Genomic DNA, 14948 nt, shown 5'->3' on the forward strand with positions numbered 1-14948 from the left:
TATTTTATTTATATTTTAAATATTTAAATTTAATTTGTTCTGATTATTTTAATATTTATTTTCTTATTTTAGAATAGGATAATGTCAATATTTGATTTTGTATAACAAATTTTTTTTATAAATAGAGACTCGTAAATAAAATTATATTATATTTCTCTGATAAAAATAATTCTTATAAAATATCCTTTCAAACAAATATCATAAAATAACTCCATCATTGAGTTACTTTTTACCATTAGGATGGAAGAAATTTCAATGAAGTTTCTCTGTAGATTCAAGGAATACCTATTAACCCTTCCTAACAAAGCTCAAGGTGATGATGGCAGGACCAAGATAGTCATCGACCCTCATTTTTTTCTGGTGCATCACGGAGCCGCGCTAAGGTAATTTACGCTTTTCTTTTCTTCCCTTTCTTTAGCTCAACTTTTTTTTTTTCATTGCTTCTTGTTTTGTCCCATTTTGGCTGAGATAGAATGGGTTAAGAGAGCTTTATCTGTTTTGTACACTCGAATGTTGTCTTGTCCGAGTAAAAAGTTATGGAACATCTAATTTTCTTCTTCTAATCTAAGCTAGACCCTCCTCTTATCCGATTAAGCTGGTGAATTGCGATTGATATGTTGGTTTAATATTTTTAATCTAATTATGTGTTAAGCAAGTGTTAAATTGATGTCAAGTAGAAGCTACGCAATTCTTCTTGGGTTTTCATTTGCTGCCATCTATGCTATTTTAAATTGTTATTTTTTAACTATCCAAACCCATTACTATACCGATCCAACTTTACTTTGATGTGAAGTTGAACCCAGTTTATTGGATTTCAATCTTGCTTGGTTTGATTGAATTGGAAACACACGAAATACTTGCTAGTTTTATTACAAACTTGGACCAAAGTCCTAGCGTTTCCTCTGTTTAAGTAGTTTTTGCACTTTGGGCATAATTAGTCATACAATTGTCAAATCTCGTTAATGTCTCAATACTGTGATGAGTGATATTATTGCTTGACTATTAAGATTAGATTGTTGTAAGAATATGCAGGTTAAAATTAATTAAGAAATTAAGGATTTTCTTTTGCTTGAATTCTCCAAGGATTTTGAGTAATAGGCGACTAGAAATGGAAGCAAAAATTAAAGATTAATTTTTTTATTTTGTTAGTTTTCCTTTCAGCAGCAGGTGGCTGTAAGAGAAAAACCATAAAGTTTCCAGGAAGAGAATTACTAATTTACAACAAAAATTAAAAACCTAAAAATCAAGTAAGTGACTTATTTGTTTTATTACTACTATTCTTCATTTTTAATTGAACTTCTAAAGTATTTTTATCTGTATCTTCCTACTACATATGTCAAACAAATTTGCACAACTACAATGGCCTTTGCTTAACTACCACTCACTTTTGCAATTTTATTGTCTTTATTTGATAAATGACATTTCATATATTATTTATCAGATTAACCCTTTTGACACTAAAGTAGCAACATTGATTATAGTTAAACTAGACTAGTGAAATGCCAAAAGAAAAGGACTCAGGTGACAATCAAGGGGATAAATTTTCTGTGCCGGTAATGTCGGAGAGATTTCATACAATTGAGGAGATTGACAATCTGCATCATGAACCAGATTGGGATCCAATTGCTGAGCTAGAGAGCATTTTATCTGATAGTTATGATATGTCTCCTATGTCCACTCACTTAGCAACTGTTTCAGAAGTTGAAGTCCAAGGTCCAAATGTGGCAGCTATCCTTAGAAAGCTAGAGACCCTTTTGGAAACATCCCTTGAAATTCTCTCTTCTGATGATCAAGTCAAGCAACAATTCTATCAAGTTTTGGAGCAACTTAGCCAATTTAAAGACCAAGTCCCTGTCAAGTTTCATGCTGTGATTTACAAGCTAAAAAATTTCATTGAAAATGTTGATATCAGATATGTGACTGCCCAAAAAACTATCCAAGATTATGATCAGCTGCTCCAGTCAAGGTCTCTTCTATCAAAGCAATTGGAAAGTGCCAAATCCCAGCAGGACAAAATTAATTCTAAAGTCTCTGAAGGTAAAACACAATTTGAAAAGATCTGTTCTGAGATTGTTGAACTAGAACACAAGTTATGTACTTTGGTTCTGACTAGAGAAAAGCTAAAGAAAGCCTTGGACTCTTGTGATGCTGAAAATAACAAGTTAAAGACTCAGGTTGCAAAATGGGTGCCAGAATGCAAGACTATCATCACAGCTTTGAGGGAGTCTGAGACTTCTTACAAAGTGGCCCTAACCAATAAGAAAAGAGTCGAAGATGACTGGGCTGATCTGAAGAAGACCTTTGTGGCTAATAATATTTGAATGGTCTCAATTTATGCATATCTTATGCATATGCTTTTGTTTCACCATTTTCATTATTATGTCACCTTTCTTGGCTGAAATGAACATTTGGTTTCTCTGATGTTGCTTAGTAGTTTTCATTGCTATCGGTCAATTTGTTTAACATCACATCAATTTTTTTTTTTTGACAATACAGTTTCTTTTCTAACAATTTTGTGAATATCTTTGAACAAGCTTTCTTTTCAGTTATTCTGATACGCCACCAATATCAGTTTCTAGTTAGTTTGGACTCCCAAACTAACACAACAAACTTAACTGTAATCTTCTTTTAATATTGTTGACTTGATTGCTTTCAAAGATTTCGAATATTCATTGAAATTGAAAGTCTCAAAATTTAAGCTTATCATTCCGTGAAAACTATTAATTCATCAAAATGAAATTGAACCTATCTGTTTGATAAATTCAATGAGAAATCAAACTGCCTGTTGATTCAACTGTGAATCAAATTACTTGTGGACTTGATCAATCTTTTTTGAGCCGATATTTGGAACCCTTCAGTTTTGTTAGGTGTAGTGTGATGAGGGAGAAGTAAAAGGTAGATAATAAGCCATATTATACATAATATATATATTATGCATGAGTGATGTGGATTTATTATGCATGATATATAAATTCACAAAATGTGGATCATAGGCAGAGATTGAATGCCATGCATTATTTTGAAATATAGTCAAATTTGTTATGCATATAAATTGTCAAGTGCACAAGCAGTTACTGTATATGTTTTATGGGACTATAGGTGGTTAAAGATTGGATGTGATGTGACAAAACACATAATCCAGATGCAGATTTGTATTTTGCTAAATCCTTGGTAAACATTCCTTATGTTTAATCAAGATTATATTTTGAAAGAATAAAATATTACTTTGACCTTTAAAAAAAAGACCACTATTTTGATAAATTGGTGATGAGTCTCTACATCAAATCAAAATCTGTTTGAATCAAACTGATTTTAAAAGATTGCTTGAAATGTTCTTTCAATGTATAAATTTGAAGATGTTATATCACTTTAAAATATGTACCTTAAAATTTCATGGATTAATTATGTTACTTCCTTAACTTTTTTGAAAATTGATGTAAAAAAAAAAAGATACTTTTTTAAATTTGATTTTTAATCCCTGAACAAAAGTTTGATTAGTCAAGATCTCTTAACTTTTTTCTGTTAAGGTTTATAGTCTTTAAACAAAAATTTGACCGGTTAAGATCTCTAAATTTTTTTAAAATTTGATTTTTAGTCTCAGAATAAAAGTTTGATTGGTCAAAGTTCCTAAACTTTGTTTTCAAAATAAATTCTCTTAACAAAAGTTTGAATCCCATTATTTTTTGACAAAGTTTAGGAACTAAAAATTGGATTTAATATATCTTATCACTTTACCAAAAATCTTAGTTAAAGCAAGTAAATAACCAGTTGAGATTTGAGAGGAAAAGGTAACATATATGGTAAAAAAAAATCAAGTCTATATAACCGAGACTTGAGGAGAAAAAACTTCAATGTAAAAAATAATAATAATTAACAATTACAGAAATTTAAAAAGAATTAAAGAAAAAGATATGAAAAAAATACAAGAAATTGCTTTAAAAAATAATATTTAAAAATATTTTCACTTTTAAAAGTAATTATTATATAAGGGACAACAACTCAACCCTCATTCCTAATTTGTAAGAATACCATTTAAGTGTATTAAGAAAAATAATTTGCACAATTGAGCTCATGATCTAATGGAGAAATTGGTGGCTTACAAAGTTTTATAGTCTTGTTTCAATAATTCCTAGTGGATTTTTTTTTTATTGGAATGAATTGAATTTTGTGTTTGTTTTATTTCATTTTTGAGTGTTGACCAAAACCGAACTTTGTGCGGACTTAATCATATATTTTCATTATTAACTCTTTCTTTGTGGTGTGTCTCGATACTTCACATTAAGTGGAAAGGCGATCAGAGTTACGACTCCTAGCTTTTATGTTTTTTAATTGATTTAATATAAAGATTAAAAAAATAAGCTTTCTAAACTCGTAAATCCAAATAGATAAGAGATTAAATAAAATTGCTAAAGAAAGGAAGAAATTTCATTTGATTGAGATGACTCAAAGAGAAGAAGCCAAGTCACATAATGATGCCAAACTAGCTCATTGACCACCGAACAACATCTATGGAAGAGATGAAGATACAAACAAAATTGTAGATCTTTTGATTGGTGATGTTGATGCTTCTCATTTTAAGGATTTATAAGTGTATCCAATGTTAGGTCTTGGTGGACTTGGAAAAATAACACTTGCCCAAATCATCTTCAATCATGAAAGGATAGTCAACCATTTTGAGCCAAGAATTTAAGTATTTGTTTTAAAAGATTTCAGCTTGAAGAGAATGACAAAAGTTATAATCGAAGCAGCATCTAGGGACGTCTACAATGATTTGGATCTAGATCCACTATAAAGAAAACTTTAAGATCTACTTCAAAGTAAAATATATTTGCTTGTGCTAGATGATGTTGGGGATGATAAGCAAGAGACTTGGCAGAAGTTGAAATCGGTACTAACTTGTGGGGCAGGGGGCACTTCAATTTTGGTCACTAATCGTATTTCATAAGTGGAAGAAATCATGGGAACAATAAAGCATCCTCATAAATTATTAATGCTACCTTACAATGATTGATGAGAATTGTTTAAACACCAAGCCTTTGGACCAAATGGAGTAGAACAGGTAAAGCTTGAAAACATAGGCATGGAGATAGTGAAGAAGTGTGGGAGAGTTCTTGTTGCAGCAAAAGCACTAAGAGGTCTTTTACAATTCAAAAGAAATAAAAATGAGTGGTTTAATGTTAAGGAAAACAACCTTTTGGAGTTATCACACAATGAAAACTCTATAATGGTTGTCTTAAGATTAAGTTACTTGAACTTACCGATTAAACTTAAACAATGTTTTGCAAATTGTGCAATATTTCTCGAAGATGAAAGAATAGAAAAACAAGAGTTAATTGAACTTTGAATGGCTAATGGGTCCATTACATCAAATGAAATATTAGATGTGGAAGATGTTGATGATAGTGTCTGGAATGAATTATATTGGAGGTCATCTTTTCAGGATAGTAAAATAGATAAATATGGCAAAGTTAGAACTTTTAAGATGCATGATCTTACATAATCTATTGCAGAAAATGTTTGTTAGGCTACAAATGACAATGGTGTAATTACTAAAGAATCCATCATGTCTCAAATTACAGTAGAATTTCATATAAAGTAGCCAACTTAATTCAATTGTAGCAAGTCAAGTCTTTGAGGACCTGGTTAGAGCATAGTAGAGATAGCATTGACCAACCTCATCTTCATATAATCAAATGTTATTCTTTCTTCTTGAATCATTTTGTAAGTTGTAGAATTTGCAGATATTGAAGTTAAACCATTGTACTCATCTTGAAAATTTTTCTAACAAATTGATATGCTTAAAATTTTTACAAGTCTTAGAATTCATCTTAAAATCAATTGATATTAAGTAAAATTGTCTAACAGATATATAAATGACACCCAAAGAATTGAGGTAGACGATTTGAGACTTTCCAACAACAACTACTATCTATTAATTGATGTCAAAAACTTTCAAGGTTGCCTCCTCACATAGGGAAGTTGACTTCCTTAAGGAGTTTAAGCACATACTTAGTTGGTGATGAAAAAGGGTTCGTTTTGGAAGAATTGGGACCATTGAAGCTTAAAGGAACTCTTCACATCAAACATATATGTGGAGAAAGTAAAAAAGTAGAGGATGCAAAAGAAGATAAAATGTCAAGTAAGCAATTGAATCAATTAGTTTTGTCATTTAAGTGGGAATTACAATAAAATATTGAGGAGATTCTTGAAGGACTTCAACCAGATACCCAACAACTTCAGAGTTTACCCAACAACTTCAGAGTTTGGAAGTGGAAGAGTACTTATTTTCCACATTGAATATCTTAATCCTTCTCTCAAATGTTTAACTTATGGGTGGAAAATTGCAAAAGTTGTTTACAATAACTTCCAGCCTTGTGGAGTTTGACTATATTCCTTCCTATATATATCTACATATACAATATTAAATTACAAAAATAACCCAAAGAGTGTGGCTTGGTTACTATCACAGTTAAAGTTGAGAAGGAACTTGGTTACCCAAAAAATTTGCAAGAATAATTTTTAATCTTCCAAAAACATATTAATCAATTTGTTGTTTACCTAATCATTTATCCTCAAGTAATCAAAACCTAATAATCACTCTGTATGTTTCTATTAGGAATTCAAAATACCTTTGCTTGGAATTGAATTTCTTCCATTTTTATTTAAAAAAAAATGTTTTATTCTGAAACTAAAAATTATTCTTCCTTGTGATCAGAATTCCCCTCGCTTTAAGATCCAAGACTTGAAGATTCCTGCAGGTCGTGTTTGAAGATTTCAGTGCTTCTTTCTTTTTATGTCAATGTAGTTGAACATTGTTCAGATATGTCTACCAATGTATTAAAAAGCTATTTGTATGATTTACTACTTTATCTATTTTATTTCTCGTGTTTTCTGATAAATGGATTTAAAATTGTATATTAGTTTGTTAAGAACATATTGAAGTTGATCACATGCTAAGTGACAAGGTTTGATATTCACCCCATTTGAGAGATTTCTGCTAAGTGCTTATAATGTAGTTCCTAAGCCTTACAAAAAATTAAATAAATAATAATAATAAAGAGTCATTGATGCAACATTTTATACACTGTATAACGAATATGGAACTTTTCTCAAACACCTACAATGTAGTAGAGGTGAGCTTAAACTGCTATTTATAATAGAAAAGGCTTTCTATTAATTGTTTACTTGACCCCTGAAATTCTTTTCATCATTTATGTATTAAAAATGTATTTGTACTATTCACTATCTCATATGTGTGACACCCTTACTACCCCAACACATATATAATATAATTTAATTAAGAATAATAAACTTTCAAAGGGTTCGTAAAAGGGTTCACATAAAACTTCAAAACTGTTCTTTCTTCAATATAAGAAAATGACTAAAAAAAATAAAACTTGAAAGGTAAAATTTAAGAGTTTACAATTTTAAAATCATTTATTACAATACCAAATCCATATAAATATTATGTCCTAGAAATCCTCTGCCCCGATGTCACACTATCAGAGCATTCCCATAATTTAACTGTTGGCATTCTAGATGCCACTCGTAGCCGGATCTTCTTCACCTAAAATATCCACAGTTTATACGGTGAAAAAAGAAAATATCTATATGCAAAGTACATACAAACACATCACAATATAATCTCATCATAATTCATTATTTAATAAAATATATATATATATATATATATATATATATATATATATATATATATATATATCAATCATTCATCATCTTCACATCTCAATTCACATTTAACATATCTCATTTCACATACATATCTCAATCCATCATAATCCACACTAGTTATACAATTTACAACATCATTTTCATATCCATAATTCATGTCAATCTTACAATTAACAATATCATTTCCACATTCATAATTCACACCAATCTTACAATTAACACTATGCTAAGACCTCGCCACATCTGACACAAGTGATACAGGTTAATTGCCTCTCACACCAAACCAGGGTCACGCCCTCCCTGTAGCATCACTTACCCAGGGGCCGTGTCATCCCTAGTCATTAAGGAGTACGCTCGTCCCTGAAGCATCACCTACCCAGGGTTCGTATCATCCCTGATCATCCGGGAGTACGCTCGTCCCTGAAGCATCAACTACCAGGGTTCGTATCATCCTTGATCCTTTAGTGTGAGGAACCACAATCACATTACAATCCACACAATCTCTTGCAATTAACCCTATGTCAGGGCTGCCATAATTGACATAAGTGGTGTGTGTTAACTGTCTTACTCATCCCACACCATGCTAGGGTCACGCCCTCCCTGTAGCACCACTTACCCAGGGGTCGTGCCATCCCTAGTCACTGATGTGAAGCACCACAATCACAATCATAATCACATCCATACAACATCTCATCTCATAATTCAAATTCACATCACGTACACAATTCCACCTCACATACACGACAGATAAGCCCAACAAAATAAGGGTTTACACACCCCTCAAGTAATTCACATCAAGATCATTCATTTTTATCAATCAATACAATAATAACATTCATAAATTAATATAATTTTAACACCAACAGTGAAACCCCCAATTGTTCCAAAACCTAACTCACAAACACTTTTCTATAGTTTCGTTCTCCCTCTGAGATCATCATTCTTACAAATTAAATATGTATTTCTAATCCTCAACACATACAAAATCTACTAGGATCATCAATTTCTCAAACAGAAATATTCTAATTTTCCCAAAACCTAGATTACAGACACTTTTCTATAATTTCGTTCTCTCTCCCAAAGCATCATTTTTACAAATAAATCATACATTCATAATCCTAAATTCATATAGAATCACATAAAACCAAGAATTCTCCAAACAGAAATAATTATAAAATTAGGGTTCTTCCTCTACCCAACTCTACATATAAATAATTCTTTTTTCCCTCGTACCTGGATAAACAGCAGTTGAACTAAAACAGGAATCTCTTGGTCTCCACCTCTAAATGCCCCTTGGTCTTCAGAGAGAAGAAGAGGAAAAGAAGAGAGAACAAAAGAGAATAGGAAGAGAGAATGAGGGATGTGTGAAAATGAGAGGTGAGGGGCGCTATTTATAGGATTTCAGGCTCACCTACCGGAACGGCCCGTTCCAAAAGTGGAACGCCCATTCTGGACCCTTCAAACCTACGCAAATTTCTCAACTGGAACGGCCCGTTCTAAAACCGGAACGACCCGTTCTCAAACCCAGCAGAACAGCCCGTTCTGCTTCCAGAACGACCCGTTCTACTTCCAGAACGACCCGTTCTGCTTCCAGAACGACCCGTTCTGCTTCCAAAACGACCCGTTCTCCCTCTGGAACGACCCGTTCTCCAAACCAGAACGGCTCGTTCTCCAATTGGAACGGCCCGTTCTCCCACTTCATTTTCTAAGCATTCCCTTATTCCGAAACGGCCCGTTTCACTTTTGAAACGGCCCGTTCCGGGTAACGAATTGGGTCCTTGGCCTAACGAAAAATTGGGCTGTTACAATATGCATCAAAAACTTTAGGTCTTTCTTTGTAATTGCATAATTTAAATGGTCAGCTTCACTTATTACTAATGTAAAAATTACTTTTAAAATTGAGATTTTGAACGCAACGATGAGATTTTGTGTACTCAGTATTATTTCCTGAGGGTATCTTTGGATGTTCCCTTTTTTTTTTTTTTGTTAAGCTGACAATAGTATAAAAATTTGGACCAAATTTTCAGTGTTGCCTCAGTTTCAGTAAACTTTGCTCTTTGGGTATAATTAGTCATACAATTGTCAAATCTCGTTAATGCATCAATACTTAAGATTGGTTTGTTGTAAGAATATGAAGATTAAAATTAATTTAAAAAAATTCAGGATTTTTTTTATTGAATTCTCTAAGGATTTTTGAGTGATAGGCACGAGAAATGGAAGCAAAAATTAAAGAATGATTTTTCATCGTTATTTTTCCATTCAACAGCATGTGGTTATTAGAGAAAACCAAGAGGTTTCAAGAAAGAGTTTATCGATACTATTCATCGTTATGTGATTTTTGTTTTCTGATTTTTCAATTGACAAAAGGACACAAATGGCATGTTGGAAAAACATGGATAAAAGCCTAAAGGAAACCTGAACACAAAACATTGGCACCAAAAGCCCTTGTTAAGAGTTCAACACCACAAAAAGATGCAGCAAAATCTGTACCTATCTTTGGGTGAAAGTGGTGAAGACGAATAGAGGACTTTATGCAAAAAAAAAAAAAAAAAAAAAGGTAAAATAGTGTGTGGGATTTGTAGGTGTTGAATAAAGGTAAATGAGGAACAATCGAGAAGAAAAGCAGGGAATGGAGCACATGTTTATGTTTCTCCCTCAATTATTACTTTGTTTAGAATTGGAACCTCTTTTCTTTTAAAAAATAAAATAAAATTAGATCCTCTTAGTAATGATATCTTCTTTGTTATAAATTTCATCCTTACACTTTACATGTTTTAAATAACTCATACATACAAATGGAGATAAATAATATTCATATATCACAAATTAAAGCTGTATTTATTTTCTTGAAGGACCAGAGGAATTGAATGATCTTTTCTTTTTCAAAAATCTCTTGAAAAACTCTCAGGAAGATAAATTTGTTGAGCAAGCTTATGAAGAAGATCAAATGATAGGTGTATCAAGTTGTTTTCTGAGAATATTTTAAGAACAAGTGTTATTGGAAAACACGAGATCTCAAGTCAAAGTCCCTTTAAGCTTATGCGTTTTGGGTAAAATGACGTGGTTCATCACGTCCAAATTTTGGTTCCAAACTCACGGATTCGTTTGGGCTTAATTATAGGTCCACCTGCGTAGAGCTTTGCATGTTTGGGCTCAATAGATCAACTTCAGCTGGGGCCTTATGAAATCTTTTGGATGATTCAATTCAACACATTTTGACCAATAATATTTAAGGAGCAATCCATTAAGATGAACAAAATGTGGGAAAATTGTTTCTGCACCTAACTTATTATATTCTGTATCCATTAGTGTTCTTCTATAATTCATAATAGTTGTAACCACTCTCTTAATTCAGTGATGGTAAGATCTATCTTCAGATATCAAGAGTAGACCTGGTCTCAAATTCAATTTTTGTTTGTGTTAAAATTAATATTTAGTCGATACTTTCCAAGTGTATTCAAACTTAATTATCAGTTTTGAAACTGATATCATAGTTAATAATGATTGTTATAATAAGCTTCATGCAAGAAGCAAATGCAATTGCCAAATGTGTGACATGTATTTAATTTTATCACAAGAGAAAATGACAATTTTGCCTCAGCTTTGCCCTTTTTGGTCAGGTGAGGCCAATGGTCTGTACTATTATAGTCTGCAGCTGTAGGGGAACCAAAAATCTTGGGTTTTGGAAGTGACTTCCTTTTCACATGGACACTATTGGTATTAGATTTGGAGCAACACAATTAGATACACACACCATCTCTTACTTATTATTACCATCATTAGGGTTTCTTTTTCACACACAATAGAGAAACCCATGTCAGGTGTCTGCCAAGATTTCAAATTTCCAACAACTATGGTAGGTCAACTGCTAATGCAACGTTGACATTTTCCCAGGCATGTTTCCTTAAATGCTATGCTTTGCTTATCATTGCTTCTTTTCCACAATGTATGAGTTGGGTTTATTCCCAAAGCAAGCAAAGATAGTAACTTTGTACAAAACCACCACATGGGTGCCACTCTCTCCCATGATTCCAACCTCAAAATCTAGACATGGCCTAATTTGAATTTGGGGTACCATATTCTGAAAATGTATAGGGTTCACTCTCAAATCCCTCACCCTATTCCTGCTCCATATTCTTCTTATGACACTTCTTCTTCATATTCCCCCTCAGGCTCTTATGTCTCTAACTACATAAAACATTCAGCTCCATCTCCAACTTATGGTTCATCAGGGAATAGAATAAGCCCTGCAATTCTTTTCATCATAGTAATTTTAGCAGTGGTGTTTTTCATCTTGGGTCTCCTTCACTTGCTTGTTAGATTTCTCATAAAGCACGGGTCTTCTTCATCAATTTCCCAATCAAATAGATACCCTGACATGTCTGAATCAGATGCTTACCAGAGACAGTTACAACAGCTCTTCCATCTCCATGATGCAGGCCTGGATCAGGCCTTCATAGATGCTCTCCCTGTCTTCTTTTACAAAGAGATAATAGGCTTGAAGGAGCCTTTTGATTGTGCTGTTTGCCTATGTGAGTTTTTGGAGCAAGACAAGCTGAGGTTGCTTCCCATGTGTAACCATGCTTTTCACATTGAATGCATAGACACATGGTTGCTGTCCAATTCAACTTGCCCTCTCTGTAGAGGGACTCTCTATTCACCAGGCTTTGCCTTTGAGAACTCAACTTTTGACCTTGAAAGTCAATGTGAGGAAGATGGGGTTTCAGGCAGTGGTGGAGGTGCTGTTGCTTCTGTTAACAAGACAGTAGAAAGTCACATAGTGAGTGGGAAAAGAGTGTTTTCTGTTAGGCTTGGAAAATTTAGAAGCACTAGTAATGGAGATGGAGTGGAGAGAGGTGAAGGAGAGAGTAGTAGTGGTAATTTGGATGTCAGGAGATGCTATTCAATGGGGTCTTTTCAGTATGTGGTGGCAGATTCAGATCTGAGAGTGGCTTTAGGCCCTTGTAGTAGAGGTGATGGAGGCAGCAGTATGAGACAATTCAAGGGAAGAGGAGCCACAAATGGAAGTTCTTTCATTGATGGGGATGTTGAGGGAAAGAAAATCAGCATTGCAAGGAGAGGTGAAAGCTTTTCTGTTTCCAAGATCTGGCAATGGTCTAGAAAAGATAAGTTGACAAGTTCATCAGATGTTGATTTCCATAATTCTGCTGTCACTTCAACTTTGCCATGGATGAATAAAGACAGAGGTACTTGATACATGAAGCTAGATTGTATTCTGTATTTTAACTAATTTCATATTTTCGATGAAGGAATCCATTTGTTGAGCTCCTCCTGCTTACTCTCACACTTTGATTTTACATTTTTTATTCGTAGTGATAGAACTTGTAAATTGTGCCATAAACATAATCAGGCAATGCTCTTTGAACTAGAATCAATCTTGAGTGTGTAAGGAATTAACTCCCAATTCTATTTTGTGTGTTGTAGTGTGTTTCTATCATTATTTTGTCACAAATTTAGTTTTTCACATTACGGTTTTTACAGTACCCTTACTTACACTGTCTTTTATAGTAAAAAAGAGGGGGTAGGAAAACTAAATTTATACTATCTTCTAAACTCAAAAAGATAAATAGTTTAAGATTTTATATTATTATCTAATTATAAATAATTGTGTATGAAAAATTTATTGATTTTTGTAATAATTATTTTAAAAATTATATAACGATAATTTATTATTAGTTGATAGTATAATGTATGAAAAATATAACTATGAAAGAGTCCCACCATATGATTTTGAACATAATATTTGAACGTGGGCCCCTAAAATCATGTGATTATTTGTTAAAGTGTCAAAAGTGGTTTTTATTAGCAATTTCTTTCAAGGAGCAGGAAGATAAAAGTGAAGTCAAATTGGGGTTGCTTTTTGGATGCTGTGGTTTTCTCTAGAGGCTTGCTTTTTCGCTTTTGGGTTAAAAAGAAGTGAAAGTTACAAAGAAGGATTCTATTCCTTCTTCCGTTAGTGTTAGATATTCTTGTGTATGATGATCATCCATGGAAGTTATCCTTTTTGTATGGTTTAGCACATAACACAAAGGTGACGAAATGGTGGAAACTGAAATGTGGGGTGTGCAGAGATTTTCAGATCAGGATTGTGGAGTCATGAAGTGACATCATGAGCCAGTGGATGGTGGTGGGGTTATATGACTCTGCCTCTGGATGCTCTCAATCTAAAACAATTTTTTTTTAGTTTTTTTAGGATTTATGTATTTGTTTAATTATTAATAAAAATATGTTTAGTAAAATTAAGCCAAACATATCCTAATATTTTATACTTTTCTCGGAAAGCTTGATTAATATTAAGAGTATATTGTTTGTGTATCAATGGTGTCAAAAGTGTCTACACTTTATTGTTTAATCAAAATTTATTATATGTTGTTTAATAAAAAATCATATTAATATTAATTTTTATGTAAAAAATTTAAAACTTTAATAATGCTAATACATTGACAATGTAAAGTTGTCTCTATTTCCTCTATTGATTTGGTATTCTTTGTTGGCTTAACTCTTGAAAAGTCTTGGGTTTGCTTCCAATTTTAGTGATCTATTGTTAACAAGTCAGATCTATAATATACTAATATAGACACGTTATTTGATTGAGGTTAGTTGTCTATCCTAATTTTGGATCGGGAAAACTTCCTTTCTCCAACTCTGTCTACCAAAACCCAACCCTTTAAATATTATTCACAATTTGAAAATTCCTACATTAAGCCATTTGGCATAAGTTATTAATGAGCCGATCCAACACCTATGTATATTAAAAAAATTGCGGGCTCCATTTTCGATGACTTATGGTATTAGTAATAAGGAAAATAATTTATGAATTACACATTTTTTTACACCATGAATTACACTTTTATAAATTAAATTTTGATGTTTTGCTTGCTATTTTAAGACAAAAGCCCGTAGTAACCGGATTACTTATATCTCCACCTCCCCTATGTTTTTCTTTTTAATTCTTTCTGGGTCAACTTAGACTAAATCTTAATGAGTTTGCATAATAATTAAATATTGTAAGTTAACATGTTATAGGATGACTTATTTAATGAAGAACTTGTGTCCAATTTAATAAAAGAAACTCATTAAATAAATGATAATCATAATAATGAAATTAGTCAAATATTTTTATCAGAAAATATGGGAGAGGAAAAAAAAAAACCTATGACTAAATAAAGGGTAATAAATAAAAGTTAATCATCTATATACTGTCAATATAAAATTTTTTACACTAGTAATTAATC

The 14948-nt window shown here is 32.4% G+C and overlaps 2 protein-coding genes across 10 annotated transcripts; both read left to right on the top strand.

Annotated features, from left to right (window-relative positions):
• The first annotated feature begins 228 nt into the window (after positions 1–228).
• Positions 229–2421, top strand: LOC109801661 (uncharacterized). Of its 9 annotated transcripts, none has more exons than XM_020362803.3 (3): positions 229–383; positions 1150–1247; positions 1442–2421. In XM_020362803.3, the coding sequence occupies exon 3, from the start codon at positions 1500–1502 to the stop codon at positions 2319–2321; it is 822 nt and encodes a 273-aa protein (XP_020218392.1). In that variant the 5' UTR covers positions 229–383; positions 1150–1247; positions 1442–1499; the 3' UTR covers positions 2322–2421. The 9 variants fall into 9 exon arrangements, with proteins under 9 accessions (XP_020218392.1, XP_020218393.1, XP_020218394.1 ...); XM_020362804.3 differs by having other exon boundaries at positions 1482–2421; XM_020362807.3 differs by having other exon boundaries at positions 257–383; positions 1165–1247.
• An 8912-nt stretch (positions 2422–11333) lies between these two features.
• LOC109801617 (RING-H2 finger protein ATL46) lies at positions 11334–12969 on the top strand. Its single transcript, XM_020362729.3, has one exon. It carries the CDS (start codon positions 11780–11782, stop codon positions 12905–12907), a length of 1128 nt encoding a protein of 375 aa, XP_020218318.1. The 5' UTR covers positions 11334–11779; the 3' UTR covers positions 12908–12969.
• Positions 12970–14948: the final 1979 nt, after the last annotated feature.

This window comes from Cajanus cajan, chromosome 11, assembly GCF_000230855.2.
Source record: "Cajanus cajan strain Asha chromosome 11, NIPB_CcT2T_4, whole genome shotgun sequence".
In the NCBI taxonomy this organism is placed as follows: Eukaryota; Viridiplantae; Streptophyta; class Magnoliopsida; order Fabales; family Fabaceae; genus Cajanus; species Cajanus cajan.